The sequence below is a fragment of the Taeniopygia guttata genome, chromosome 6, assembly GCF_048771995.1.
Source record: "Taeniopygia guttata chromosome 6, bTaeGut7.mat, whole genome shotgun sequence".
NCBI lineage: Eukaryota > Metazoa > Chordata > Aves > Passeriformes > Estrildidae > Taeniopygia > Taeniopygia guttata.
In genome coordinates, this window is record NC_133031.1 from 32,619,708 (window position 1) to 32,633,504 (window position 13,797).

General features: G+C 40.8%; 1 protein-coding gene across 18 annotated transcripts in view; it reads left to right on the forward strand.

The window, feature by feature from the left end:
- TACC2 (transforming acidic coiled-coil containing protein 2) overlaps window positions 1–13,797 on the forward strand; it is a 127,258-nt gene that overhangs the window by 110,513 nt on the left and 2,948 nt on the right. For all 18 annotated transcript variants that reach the window (XM_072931318.1, XM_072931317.1, XM_072931319.1 and 15 more), the window contains 3 exons: window positions 4,006–4,149; window positions 4,549–4,625; window positions 8,614–8,657. In XM_072931318.1, the coding sequence (XP_072787419.1) occupies window positions 4,006–4,149; window positions 4,549–4,625; window positions 8,614–8,657 (265 nt within the window). The remainder of the gene's footprint in view (window positions 1–4,005; window positions 4,150–4,548; window positions 4,626–8,613; window positions 8,658–13,797) is intronic.

Consider the following 13,797-nt stretch of genomic DNA (forward strand, 5'->3'; position numbering starts at 1 on the left):
CCCAGGGGAGATTGTGAGGTGCAGAAGTTTTACAGAATGTGGGGGTTAATTCTTAAATATGCTGTTCAGCATTAGTACAGCATCTTGGTGTTTTGGAATAAGTTTTGAGCTCCTTAGAACTTATAAATGAGGAATGGATTTTATGTGACTTTTGAGACAATATTATTAATCTGTGTAACAAAGATAACAAAATTATAAGCAAGAGGTGAGGACAGAAAACAGGCAAAACAGAGAACTAACAGCAGTTATTGATGATGACAAAGCCCCATGTTGGTCCAGGCGCAGCAATGCTTGTAGACCGACACCATGGGTGTCATGTTAGGCTGGGAAGGACTTTTGTCCTTGCATAGCTTTGCTGTTTCAGTGTTAAATTAGCCTATGATGACACCCCTTGTGACCTACAGTGACTGGTGGCCTGGATTAAGTAGAACAGAAACCAGCACATGACTGCAGTGACTTAAATTTGGATGCTCCTGGCAGAATTCCCTTCTGGATGGCTGGCCTCTGTTATTTTCTGAATGCTGTATAATTACATTTAACATTTGCTAAATGGTGACTGAATGGGTAACGAGAATAGGATGATAAATAAAGACATAAGCACTTGTTATGACAAATAAGATCACCTAAAATAAAGATTAAATATAAGCACTTTCTGCTAGCACTAGGAGTGAGAATAAGGATGCAGTTTGTTGTTCTCAGGCATTTGGGAGTTATTTGGCTACTCCCAAATTTCTTTTCTCAGACTTAAACTACAGCAGGACCAGTCACCTACTTTTACATTGCCAAGCATTTCTATCTTCCAGTGTTGAGGTGAATTAACCCTTTTCTGTTGAACAGAAAAGTCTCCATTTGGGTGTTGTGAGGTAATTTTTTAGCAGGTGCAGCTTGAGGAGGGTTTATGTCAGCACTCTGTGGGTTCTGAGGTGATGGAGAGTGGGATACTGAGATGGGATCCAAGGAAAATAGAAACTGAAAAAGAAAAGGCATGGGCAAAAATGGGATTAGTGCATTACAGCTTTGTGGGCTCCTCATGGTAGTGGAGGAGGATTATTTCCTTCAAAAGCAATGCCATTGATTTTAGCAAAACTTTCCAGGCAGAAAACTTCTGCTTGGGCTTTCCTTGCCTTTCCACGTATTTGCAAGCACAAGTAGGTCTCACTTTGCCTGCATTGACCCATCTGCTCACACATCAATTCAAAGAGTCCATCATTCCAGGCAGCATTCCAAGGGCTTGGAAAGGGCAGCCTCATTTCCAGCAGGGCTAAACATACATTCCTCTAATTGCTGTGATAAAAACTAGGTTTCATTTTCATTCCATTTCTCTATTTTCTTCCTCTGTGACCTCCTGGAAATGAGGTAACTGCAGCTGGTTAATAGATGTGCATTTGTTTCCCTTCTGGTCAGGTATCTGGTTTCTGTGAAAGGTGCTGGGGATAGAAGTGTGTTGAGCTCTCAGATATTTACACTAAGATTGCAGTGACCTACATTTTTGTAGTAATTCCCCTGAAGACTCTAATCTTTTTGTGCAAGGTTTAGTGACTTACAAATCCCTGTGATGATTATTACCCCAATTAACTGCTTACCTTCTCAGCAATTAGGTGTTAAACATTATTGTTAGGTTATTTTGAGTAATACCATCATCCTGTTGGTCAGGTGCTGTTATTTTCTCAGGGTAGGAATATTTTGCAGGCAACAAACAGTTACTGAGTTACATGCATCAGTTAAGAGCTGTGTAAAATTGGCTTTTGAAGTAAAACCATGATGACTTTTACTGGTTTCTCCTGCCAGAGAGCCAGTGCAGGGTGTTTACAGAGTTAGGGCAACACTGGTTGGGCCACTACCACAGGCATTTCTGATCAGTGGTTATATTCCAAGAGTTTTAATGGTTGTTTTTGGAAATTTTAAGCTGTTCTGCATGTCATTATTGCTATTGTTTTGTACAATTTCCTCAAATGTAAAGAGAGCTAGAAAAAACATAACTGTATTAATGATCTGTTGTGCATTATATAAAAATACCCACAAGTACATAGTGCATGCTTTAAATATTTTTCTTTAAAAATTGTCATCCTCCCAGCAGTTACTTCGACGTGTTTTTATATGAGCTTGAAAAGCATTTGTGTTTCTCCTTGGCACAATGAATATTTTCCAGCAATCTCTTTATGAGATCCAGCAAATTAAGCTGCAGGAAGCTTTTGAAATGTGACAGATGCAGTTCAATAGATTGATCTGAGCTTTCTTTGGAGGACAGCTTTGATGATCTAATGGCTCTCTTCTCTCTCATTCCTACCTTAAGGAGAGAGTAAAGTATTTTTAGGGATTTTATTTTTGGTATTTATGCATTTACAGAGGTGTCTGAGCTTGTATCCCAGGGGTATTTTTTTTCCTGTGTAGTTGTTTTACATTGGGAGATGCTTTTAAGAGCACAGGCTATGCAGTTTTGACAGCTCTTGGAATGGTTTTTCTTCTGAGTTTGAGTTTGCACCTCCTAATTCTGCTGGGATTGATCATTATTTTGGGTGTTCGTGTTAAAGGTAGCAAAAACAGAGAAAGGACAGCCTGCTCCATAAATCCTAGAAGAGTTAATTGACTTCCAGGTGTAAAAACAAAAAATACCAAGCAAATTAATGAGAGTCTCCTGTAAATGAAGATGCAGTGAGGTGTTCTGTAAATACTGTTTAGGTTATTCTTGTTCTAATTAAATTTTCTTGCCTAGTCTTTTAATGTTGTTAGTGTTTCTTCATGTTCTTTACAGATGTGATATCCAGAACATCTGGTCTTGTGTGCATTGTGTACAATTTCTAATGCAGCTTCTTCAGTCAGGTGTGATACAAGAGCTCACAAGGGATTACAACAAAATTAACAGTGGGCTTGGATGCTTTCTGTGATGCTGGGCAGTGTTAGAAGAACTGTGAGGAAGTGAATGTTTTATGGAATAGATCTGGCAAAATTTCCTTTACCAGTGTTGAGACAAGAATATGTGATGTTGGAATTAATGAGGACTGAACTTTGGTCCAGACGTTGTCTACTCCTTTCACATTCCTGTGCTTCAGTCACTAAACCGTGACTCTGCTATTTTCTTTTTAAAAATACAAACAAAACAACTAAAGCAAAATCATACCACCCTCTTTTACAATAAATACAAGAAAATAATTATTTTCTCTTTTATGTAAAAGAATAATTGAAGTACTATTGATTGCTAGTCTTAATTACTGCAGATAAAGCAGTCTGGGACAGTGGAAGGTGTCACAGTGGAAGGGTGGCACTGGATAGGATTTAAGGTCTCTTCCTTCCCAAACCATTCTGGGTTCTATGGACTATCCTTTGTAATCTCCTCAGTTTTAATGTGCTGTAGCTTGGGTTGTTTGTGAGACATCTCCTGCATCTCAGTGTCACATTCATGTTCTTTGCTCTCCTCATTTCACATGCTGCTCTCCCTTGTTTAATCTGGGCTGCTGACATGAGCAAAATTGACAGCTGCAAAAAAAGCCTCATTTAATTGACTAATCGCATGCTGGACACCAGTGGGGCAGCAGTGCCACCTGCATAGTCACACTTCTTATGTGGCATTTTTTATGAGAGATACCATGTATTGACAGGCCAGACCTAAGAAAATGAGCTGTCCTCTTGCTTCTGGTTTCTTGATTTATTTTTGTGGAAACAGAATTCCCCTTAACAAGCTTTCTGCCTTCAAATCGGATTCCTCCTGCTGGTGTGCATTTCTTGTGGATGTTGTGGTGAAAAGCAGTACATTTTCTAAGATAATACCTTAAAATATCGATGGCAAAGTGCTGTCTATTTTCTCTCTGTAAAGGTAATATGACTCTCCTGGCACTGCTTATGGATCTTTAAATGTATATTTTATCATTGCTTAATTCAGAGTTCCTTGTCTGTGTTGTAATTTAGAGGTGCACAGAACTCTAGCCCTAGCACCACACCCAGAAAACCCATGAGCTAAACACCTATTTAATGGTTTGTTTCTTTGTGTTTAAACAAACAAACACACAGAGAGAACCTGCTATCCCAGCAGATGTTTCCATCTCCAAAAGTGCTCTGTACTCCCGCATCGGTACCTCGGATGCAGAAAGCACCACGGCTCTGCTCTACCCCCAGCAGGACCTGGACTCTGCACTACGCCTGGCCAGAGCAGAGGTAACTGTTCCCACAGTTTGGGGAAGGAAAAACCTGCCCCTTGTTGTTCCCTTCTTGCCTGTTTTCTCCCAAATGCTTTATGTTGTGATCACTTGTTCTGTTCTTGGAACCATCCTCAGCCACGCTAAAGCAAAAGTTGTTACACTTCAAGTTTTACTTGTTTTACAGATGTGAAAAGTAGATCTGATATGAAAATAAATCTTTTATATTTTTAAACCTGTTGTGCGCTGTGCATCCTGACATTGCTATATAATTATATAAAAATGGTAAGCTGCTTGAAATAGGAATAAAATTATGTCTTTTACAAAGCTGTGTATCATATTAGTGTGGCTTGCAATAGCAATGAAAAAATGGGTATAATAATCCAGTGGTGTTTTTTCCCTTTGTTTTCTATTTCAGATTGTGGCCAAGGAAAGGGAAGTATCTGAGTGGAAAGAGAAATATGAAGAAAGCAGAAGGGAAGTGATGGAAATGAGGTGGGTTATTAAATTGGTCACTCTGTCAGAGAGCCTGATCTCAGCCTGTGGATAGTACACAGAGTACCAGGCTCATACAATTGTTTTGCTTAGCTGAATTTGATTCATTATTTTTAACTTAAGGCTTTGCACTGATCCTGAACTGATACTTTGTATTTTCTCCGTATTGTGGGCACCACTGTTCAGGGTAATCATTGCAAACTCCTGTGTTGCTAATCTCACTTATTTATACTGAGATAAGGGAGGTTTTACTCCAGGTTAATGTCAGGGGAGGATTTCCTGTGGTTTGTGTGTGAATTCTCACTAGGATTGCATAGTGAGGTTCCTGCTTCAGACTGGATGCATTGCCTGCAGAGCTGACAGGAGGGTGCACATTAAAGGCACATTAAATTCACTCTCCATAAGTAGTTCTGCTTGGAAAAAGGAAGGAATGTAGAGAAGAAGATGCAGGTGTGCAGTAGTACAGGCTGCCTCCAGGACATCATTGTAAGGTTGTTTAGCAATAGCAATCAAGCCAGTGTCAGTAGAAAAGCATTTCTTGTAAAGAAACCATTCTGGACTATCAGTGTTAGCTTTTAGGGAGATTCTACATCCTTATCGTTGAACTAAGATGGTTTTTTAATTACTGCACACACTAAGGTTGATTTTAGTTAAGCAATAGTTCTCTTGGCTTCTGCTCTCTTGTTCCCTTTGAGAGCTGAGAGAAGGACCTGGAGCTTTTCAGTTTGTTCTGGTTGTGTCTGTTCTATTTCTGTGCCACCCTGCCTCTGTTACATTAAATATCTGTACACTGGAACATGGTTTGACCTTCCTTTCCCACCTAGGTCCTACCACTTGTAAGGATGACAACAAAATCCCTGTAGTGGATGATGTGAGCAGTGCTGCTCAAAGAAGCACTGATGCCTCCCATTCAGTCAGTTGAAAGGCAATGAGTTTGGCTAGTTCATTGATCTGAATCTGAGTAAGCCATCAATTGCAAAAGAGTGTGTAAAATACACTCTCTTTAGAGAGTCTTTAAAGCTTATTATTTTCTACCTTCAAAAACCAGAAAAAAATGGTCTTCCCCTCTTAACTCGTAAAGAAAGGAAAACTGTCACATTATTTTAGCATCCCTCCTTTAAGTAATAATTTATACAATCACTTCTGATACTGAATTTTCTTTAAAATCCTCTCTGTTCTAGCACCAGCTTCTTCCCAAAATGAAGAGTTTCAGTGATTTAAAGCTAAACTCTGTCTCTAGTGATGACCTACATAAGCAATTGCTTATATCCAGGCAAACTGTGCTTAGGGAGGGAGAGTAGAAGGGAGCTGCAGTGCCGAGCTCCACAAACGCTTGCATGGGTGCCAGGAATTGCACATGGCAGATTGGAATAGCGGCAGCACAGGGCTCTGAGCCAAAGCATCTTAAGAGAAGCATCTGCAAAAGGCAAGGGCAGCCTCTTTATTCCTTTTTTTGCCACCTCCCAGGGCCCAGCTGAGTTCTCTCACCTCCCTTGTGCTCTGTTGGGACAGGGAACAAAGCCCTGGCATAGCCCTGAAATGCTTAATGAGGAGAAGCAGAACGGAGTGGCTGCGAGCAGTCAAACCCAGGGAGCAAAAGGAGGAGGGAATAAAATGAGGGATTGTGAGGAATGTGTCAGTGTGCAGCTCACACTCAAGTGTGGTGCTTGGTCTGTTCTGTGTCGGGCTGCACGTGTCTGCTGGCTGCCAGTGGGCACTGCCAGCGTTTTCCCTCATGGAAGGAGAGCCAGGGGTGACACAGAGCAGCTGGCACACTGTAGTTCTGTACCTTCATCTTCCACACAGTAATTTGCTTGTGTGTGTCTCCACCCTCCAGAAAGTCTGATTTGAAAAAAAAAGAAAAATAAACCACAATAACTAAGCCAGATTTCCCACAGTCACATGCCTGGAACGCGTGGATGAAAGGAAAAAATCTGGCTAATATTGTCACAAAATGATAAACACGCATATGTGCACCAAGAAAGATTTCTCTTGGAAGTTTAAATGCTCAAGCAGTCCATGTGTGGTAAATTAGAGAAGCAGCAATGAGATACGACATAATGATAAGCAGGGAGTGAAGGGATTATTTAGAGTTGCAAGCACAAAAGCAATCACTTCCCAGAGAAGAAGAAGCAATGCTCCTGTACCCATGCCCTGCATATTGTAGCTGGAATGTCCTGAATTCATCTAAATTTCTAGCAAAAGATCAGTTGGAGGAAATTCCACTCCAGAGAACAGAAGCCAGAGGTTTAATAATGTAGTAGTTATCAAAGAGCTGAACCATAATCCAAGAATCTAACCAGATGCAGGCAAGAAATATTTAATTGTGGTTATTTGGAGGTCTGATTGGTTATGACTCTGTAAGGGGAGTCAAGCAGGTGACCTCTGAGACCCTTTGTAGCCCTGGATTCTGGTGTTTTTATGCCTTACAAATGTGCAGTCAGTGGTAATTTAAGCCTATGTAATGTGTCAGCCTGGGGTTGAGTCCTCCCAAAGAGGGATGAGGTAGCAGCATCCTTTGGTTCCCCAGCTGTAACAACCATTTTTTAGGCTGCTTGACTGAAAGAGGCCTTTGACAAGAATCTGGAGCAAATCCTTCCCTGGGAAGTGCTGCAGTGTTGTGATGTTGTGTTCCTTACCCTGAGTACCCCGAGTCCTTGGCTTCCTCTTCTTGGATGATAAAACTTCCCAAAGGTGCCTTGTGGCACAAGGACATGACAAAGCTTTAAAATCCTCATTGCTTACAGCAGGCTGTTGGGGTAATCTGCTTTGGACATGAAACCAAACCCTTCCCTTTAGGGCAAAATCCTTGCTGTTATCTTTGCTCTCCGAAGTGTCACTTATGGTTGAAAGGAAAAATCCCAGTGCTTGGTGTGAGAGCCCCTGTTCTTTGAGTGCTCTGCAGGACCAGGACAGGGGAGATGCTGCTGACCTTAGGGCCTGGTGGCCTTCTCAGGGCTCTGGGCTCTGTCTGTGACTCAGATTTGAGGCAGTTCTGGAGTTACTGTAGCTGTTATTTAGGAGCTCTGCAAATTTCTCCTGAGTTTTATTCCCACATCCTTTCTGTAACTTCACCAACTGCAGCAGAGCTCTAAAAGCCAGTGAAAGTGAGTTTCAGAAGAGGTGTATTCCAGCTCCAGTGAGCTGTTTTGAATATCCACCAGATGAAGTGTGGGGTAATTTTGGTTTTTGTAGACGGTCCTGTGTGGCTCATGAATCAAAGCACAGATCAAGCTAGTCTCATTTCATTAGCTTTATTTGGCTCTGGGAAGGGATGGATCATCTTTCTAAATCACATTTAATCTGCTTATTTTGGCTAACCTCTTTTCAAGAAGGAAATTCAAAGCCTACCGTGAGTATACGAAATAAAACAGTCTTAAAAGTAGAATTTTGCCACCTCTGCTTCAAAAACAGATTTGGGAAATGGGACATGATGGATTTTGTGCTACATAGTTGAATATTTTGATCTTGTTCTTTTAAGTGGTAGTGAATCATTTAGTCATGAGAAGATTCATTTAGAAGATGAGATACATTTTGGATGATAGCCAACACTACTCCTGTTAGGTTTACTTGCTACCAATTATAAGCTTACTTGATGTTTATATTAAAAACAAACCAGCACAAATTTGGAGAAGAGGGGAGAAAGTAATGGAAAAATCAGGCTCTTTGTAATTCTTGAGTTAGGCCAGTGTGATTATGTTTATAATCATGACATGTCATGTTTCAAAAAACAGAATCTGTTTCAAAGCACTCTTCTTCCTCCCCTCACCTTTATTGATTTCCATGGAGAGTTAAAAATCAGGTGCAGTGTTAAAATTGTCAGTTTTATTTGTAATTTGGTCAATAAAGAACATATAAAAGTATGATGGGGTTCTGTATCTCTTAAAAGCACCACAGTTCAGTTTCTGCTAGTGTTATTTGCTAAGTAAGCATGAGCAATGATGTTGTTTGCCAAAAGTTTTTCTGTTTTTGTTTTCCCCTCTTACAGAAAAATAGTTTCGGAATATGAGAAGACGATTGCTCAGATGATAGGTAGGTGTTCCTGCTGTGAAAGATGCTCCCTGGTTGAAGTCTGTGGGCTTCATTTTGATGCTAGCTGCATCTGCTGATGCTGCAGGGAATTGTGAATGCATCTGAGGACACCAGAAAAGGAAAAGTCAGGGCCTGGTCTCACAGGCAGCAGCCCCCGGGCAGTTCAGGTAATACAGAAAGCTCATGGGTTTCTCCAGGAGAGACTTTCAGTGACCTAAAAACCCCTTAGGCATCAGCTTGCAGCTGCTTAATGGCAGATACCAAACTTAGCTCTTCACAACAACAGGGATTATCTGTGCTAAATACATCGATCAGAACAAAACCGAGATTAACTCCAATCCCAGCTGGGAGGTTACAAATGCCCAATCCACCCCCCCCCAGTTACTTACTGACACAGGGGTCTCCTTTCAAGTCTAAATTGTGACAAGTTTTGCCTCTCAGTAATTAGAAAACACCTTTGCTAACAGCATGTCCCACAGATAAAACCCCTATGCTCAGTAGCACTTCAAACCCAAAGGTTGCAGGGCTCGTGTGGTTCCAGCCCCTGGGATGTGATTTTAAAGCCTCCTGTAAGATTCCTAAAGCTCCTTTTAATAGTCTGGCTGTAGAAAGCACCAATAGCTTGTGCTGCCTTGTACTGCTTCAGCTCCAGCTGTTTCCCAGAAAGGCAAATGGCTGAGTGGAATTTTGGGATCTCCAAGGCCAGAGTTGCTCAGAGGAGCAACCAGTGTCTGGATTTCTTGGCCACTGGGAAACATCCCAGCCTTCTTTCAAGTGAAGGGTAAAATGGACCTACAAATAAATTTTATGAGAATGACAACTATAATAAATAAAGTAATTAATGAAATATATATATAATACTTAATAATAAACACTAATAATATGCTAGGCTTCATTCTCTCTGGTGTTATGCCTCCACTGTCTTTTGTATGTACAAATGAGCCAATGTGCTGCCTTTTGACGTGGTGTCTGTCCTTGTCATCATGCAAGTGTTCAAGCAGGAGTGACCAGAGTATGCAGAGAGCTTATTTCATTTTGGTTTACAGTAAACATACCCTGGTGTGGCTTCCACCCTGAACCTGGCCAGTCCTACAGACACACTTGTCCTTTTTTCCCCAAGCTATGCATAAAGTTAACAACAGATAAATTTGAATTCTATTTTGAGAAACATAAAAAAAAAAAAACCAACAGATTTTGAGACTGCAATGGAACAGTAAGATACAGAATGGGAATCCTGAGGCAGAATACATGACCCTTGCCACTTCCTCTTGTTGCAAAGAAATGAAGGTTCAGTAAGTATAGAGCCACTGACTATGAGTAAATAGATCTTTAAACTTCAGATTCAGAGTATCAGAGCCTCTCAGATGCTCTGTGGTGAGTTTTTCAGGGCTATGGCTGTAACTAATTTAATTTGCTGTCCGTTTGCAAAGGAGCTGAACCAACAACAGCAACACAGAGAACATCCTTTCTGTGTTAATTAGAGCAGTATGCAAATTCTGCAGCATGGTAATACGTTAAATGTGAGGCTTCTCCCTGCATTTAATGTAAATTTTTAATCTAATTGTCCCACTTTGTCATGCCATTTCTTGTAAATTGCTGTACCTTCTGGTAAAGGAATTTGCTCATCCGAATGCCACATGTGGAGGGAAATGTGTCTTTGTTATTTGCATGTACTTCAGTGACCTGCTATCCCAGTAATGCCTCAGTGCTGAAGCAGAATATGCATCTTAACAAAAGAAATGCCTGTGCTGTTTCTGTGCATCATTTAACCCTTCTGAACTATTTATACAGCCCTGTTAGAGGGGCAGTGCACATAAACCAATTTCAGCAGTCCCTTTGATGAATATTCAGTGAGGTTGATAGGTCCTGCTGAGCTTTTTGCAGGCTGGTGTGTGCATAATGGATACTGAAAACATCCCATATTAACAATATATGACTGCTTATGTTTGCTTCTAAAGGCACTGGAAAATGTGCATTGCAAACAGCATTTGCCTTTGATTCCAAGGGCTGTGGAGGGTTCAGTATTTGCTGTCATACATATATGGAACCCAAAATTACCCAGCTTAGCTGCTGTGATTACTTCATGCCACACTGTGCAAGCTGCCAGTGTGGAGATCCCTGTTTAGTGTCACTTGGCCTGGTTTTTTACTTGTGCTTTATATTTTTTTCCTTTTTTTTTTTTCTTACACTTGCCTCAACCCCTAACAATTTCTCCTTAAACCCCTCAACCCCTTGCCTCGAGCCCTAAGAATTAATTCTTAGTTTACACTGAGGAGTGGGAGAGAGGAAAGACCAAGCTTTCCAGGCAGTGCTGCTCTTTGTGCTTGGTGCCCACGTTTGCTCTTGACAGCCAGGGAGCAGAGCCTGAGTGACCCCAGTGTTCCCTGCACACACCTGGCTCACAGCCAAAATCCCCACCCCAATTCCTTCTCACTGACAGCTTTCTAATGTTGATTTGTTGGGGTTTTTTTCCCTGTTAAAAATGTATCCTTATTTTTACATTCAAATACGTTACGAGATTTAAGAGATTTACATGATGAGATTTTTTTATTACTTTACATTTGAATACATTATGAGATTCTCCTTGTGAAGAACAAACAGATGTTATGCTTTGTGCATTACAGGTTGTTGCATTACTTATTTGCTGCTTTCCTAACAGTTCCTGATTTTTCTATTTTGCTTCCGTTTTCGTTGCTTCTTGCTATTTGCTTGCAAAAACAAAACAGGCAAGCCTGGTAAGTAAAGCTTTTCACCAACTTTCACACCAGCATTTTGCATCTTTAGTTTCTTTTGCTTTTGTTCTCTGTTTGTTGCATTCCCATTAAGTCGTGTGAGTAGTGGTGAGCTGAGCCTGAAAGCGGATCTGCCGTGGTGCCGCTCTGATTCTGTCAAGTTGGATAGTGTTAGTCCTGAGCATACTGCTGTGATTGTTGGTGAGCCCTGGGCAGGGTGTGCTGCAGATGTGGAAGTCATTTAATTCAAATATTTTGATCACATAACCTTATAAATGTATTTAGAATTAAGAATGTGTAAGGTTATCTAAGAATTGACTGGCAGACTATTATCAGCACATTTTATTGAAACCAAATCATGGTCTTAAAAAATAGAAGGTCCTTCTCAACCCAAACCATTCTGTGATTTTATGAAAATATCACATAAAACTCTAGTCCTCTTCTAGCCAAGTTTCTGCCTTTTGTTGTATTTAAGTACTTTGATTTGGGAGCATCACTTGGATGAGCCTTGGAGCAGCCTGGTCTAGTGGGAGGTGTCCCTGTCCATGGCAGGGGGGTGGAAATAAATGAGTTTTAAGGTACCTTCCAACCCAAACCATTCTGTGATTCTGTAGCATTTGTCCCAGTTTCCCATGAGTGACTTTAAATGGTGCTGGGGGTTGAGTGTTGGAGGAGCTGATCCAGCTGAGCAGAGAGGAGGGACCACGATGTGCTGGGAGGAAGAGGATGAGCTCAATAGTTGTGAGGGAGTGTGACATGAATTATTAACTTCCTGATCACCCTGGAAACAAGTAAGGGAGTTGCTAAAATACCTCAGACAACAGTCTGACAAAAAGTAGGGATGTGACATTACAATGAAAATATTTTGGATGAGGATGCAAATGGATCTCTTGCCCTGCCTGGAGCTGCAGTGACAGAAGTGTTGCCAGAGAACAGGATCCTGCCAGGAAAGGGTTTGGAATTATCTAGGCAGGGTGTAATCTCCAGCATGATTAAACAAATCTAGTGCTGCAACACAAGGAGACAGCCTCTGAGGTTTAGAAAAACAAACAAAAGACAACAAATGTTTTTTGTTTTAATTGAGAACACATTAATTTTGACATTACAGAGGAATACAGGGTGTCTCTAAGAAAGCAAAACAGGAAAGAATGTTTATTTTTAATAAAGCATTAAATATAGCCAAGTGATGTTGTATTACAGGGCTCTGGGCTTCTCTGCCAGGTCAAAGGTGTTTGTTCACCAGTAAAATAAAGGTGTTACAAGCAAGTCATGAGAACTTCCCTGGTTCTTTTCATCTTCTGTATCACACAGAGCAAAATAAGCTCAGGTCAGGCTCTGCCCCAGCCAGGTGCTGATGTACAACATGCCATCATCTCTGCTCTAGCCTTGGTCAGGCCAACAAAAATGTGGTTTTTTGGATGGAATATGCAAAAGGAAGAGATGAATCTCAGTTTGGTTATTTCAGAGCTGACCAGCACTATAAATAATTCAGATTACATCGTCTATTCAAATAAAAACCCCAAACTTGTTTAGTTCTTTATGTTTCCAAATATAAAGGCCCAAATGAAAAGTTGTACGTTGTGAAACGCCCCAAGCTTTTTCCACATGAGAACTTTTTACCTTATTTTAGTTTCTATCATAAACCAAGGAAAATGGTAATATAAAACTGCTGTGTTTTGTGGGTGGGTTTTCCTTTCAGTATCATTCAAAGTAAGTAACCCTTGAAACACAGGCACAAGAATCATAGTTTAGGATGTGAAGGAAGCAGTGCAGCATTTTGGAAGACAATGCCAGACCTTTTCTTCCAGTGTTATGTGGATGTTTCAACTTGAAAATTCCTCTTCCGTATGGATTTGTATTCCTGTTACGTTCTTCCCACCGTCCCTGGCTCAAATTTAACTGTACACAGGAGGAGCTTGGCAGATGTTTTTTGCAGTTTTTTTACACTTAGGAAGTCTGTCTACTGTTAGATTTCCTTTCTGCCACTTGCTCCAACAGTCCTGAGAGCTGGTGAAACACTGCTTTTCCAAGGGAAGAATTGAATTCCACTGCACAAAGTGCCTTGTTTGTGCAGGATTAGAGGTGCCAGGAGATGAAAGACATTTATCAACAATGGCAAATAACTTGTGGCCAGTGCTGGGAATGTGCATAAATGTCCTTCAGCTAGTGCATCTTCAGGCAAAGAGGGGAAATCCAACACCTGCCTTTTCATGGGAACAGCCGAGTTCAGAGTGAAGAAACCATCGGTAGAGAGATACATTCACATTTTCCCCCAACATCAAAATATTTCAATGTCACTGTATTTAGCAACTGTTCTCCTAAACGGGCTTGTGTCTTTGTATAAATCTGACTTTTCTGGATCCTGTAAACTTATTAATGCACAAATAGGGCAGAGTGTAGAAAATGCA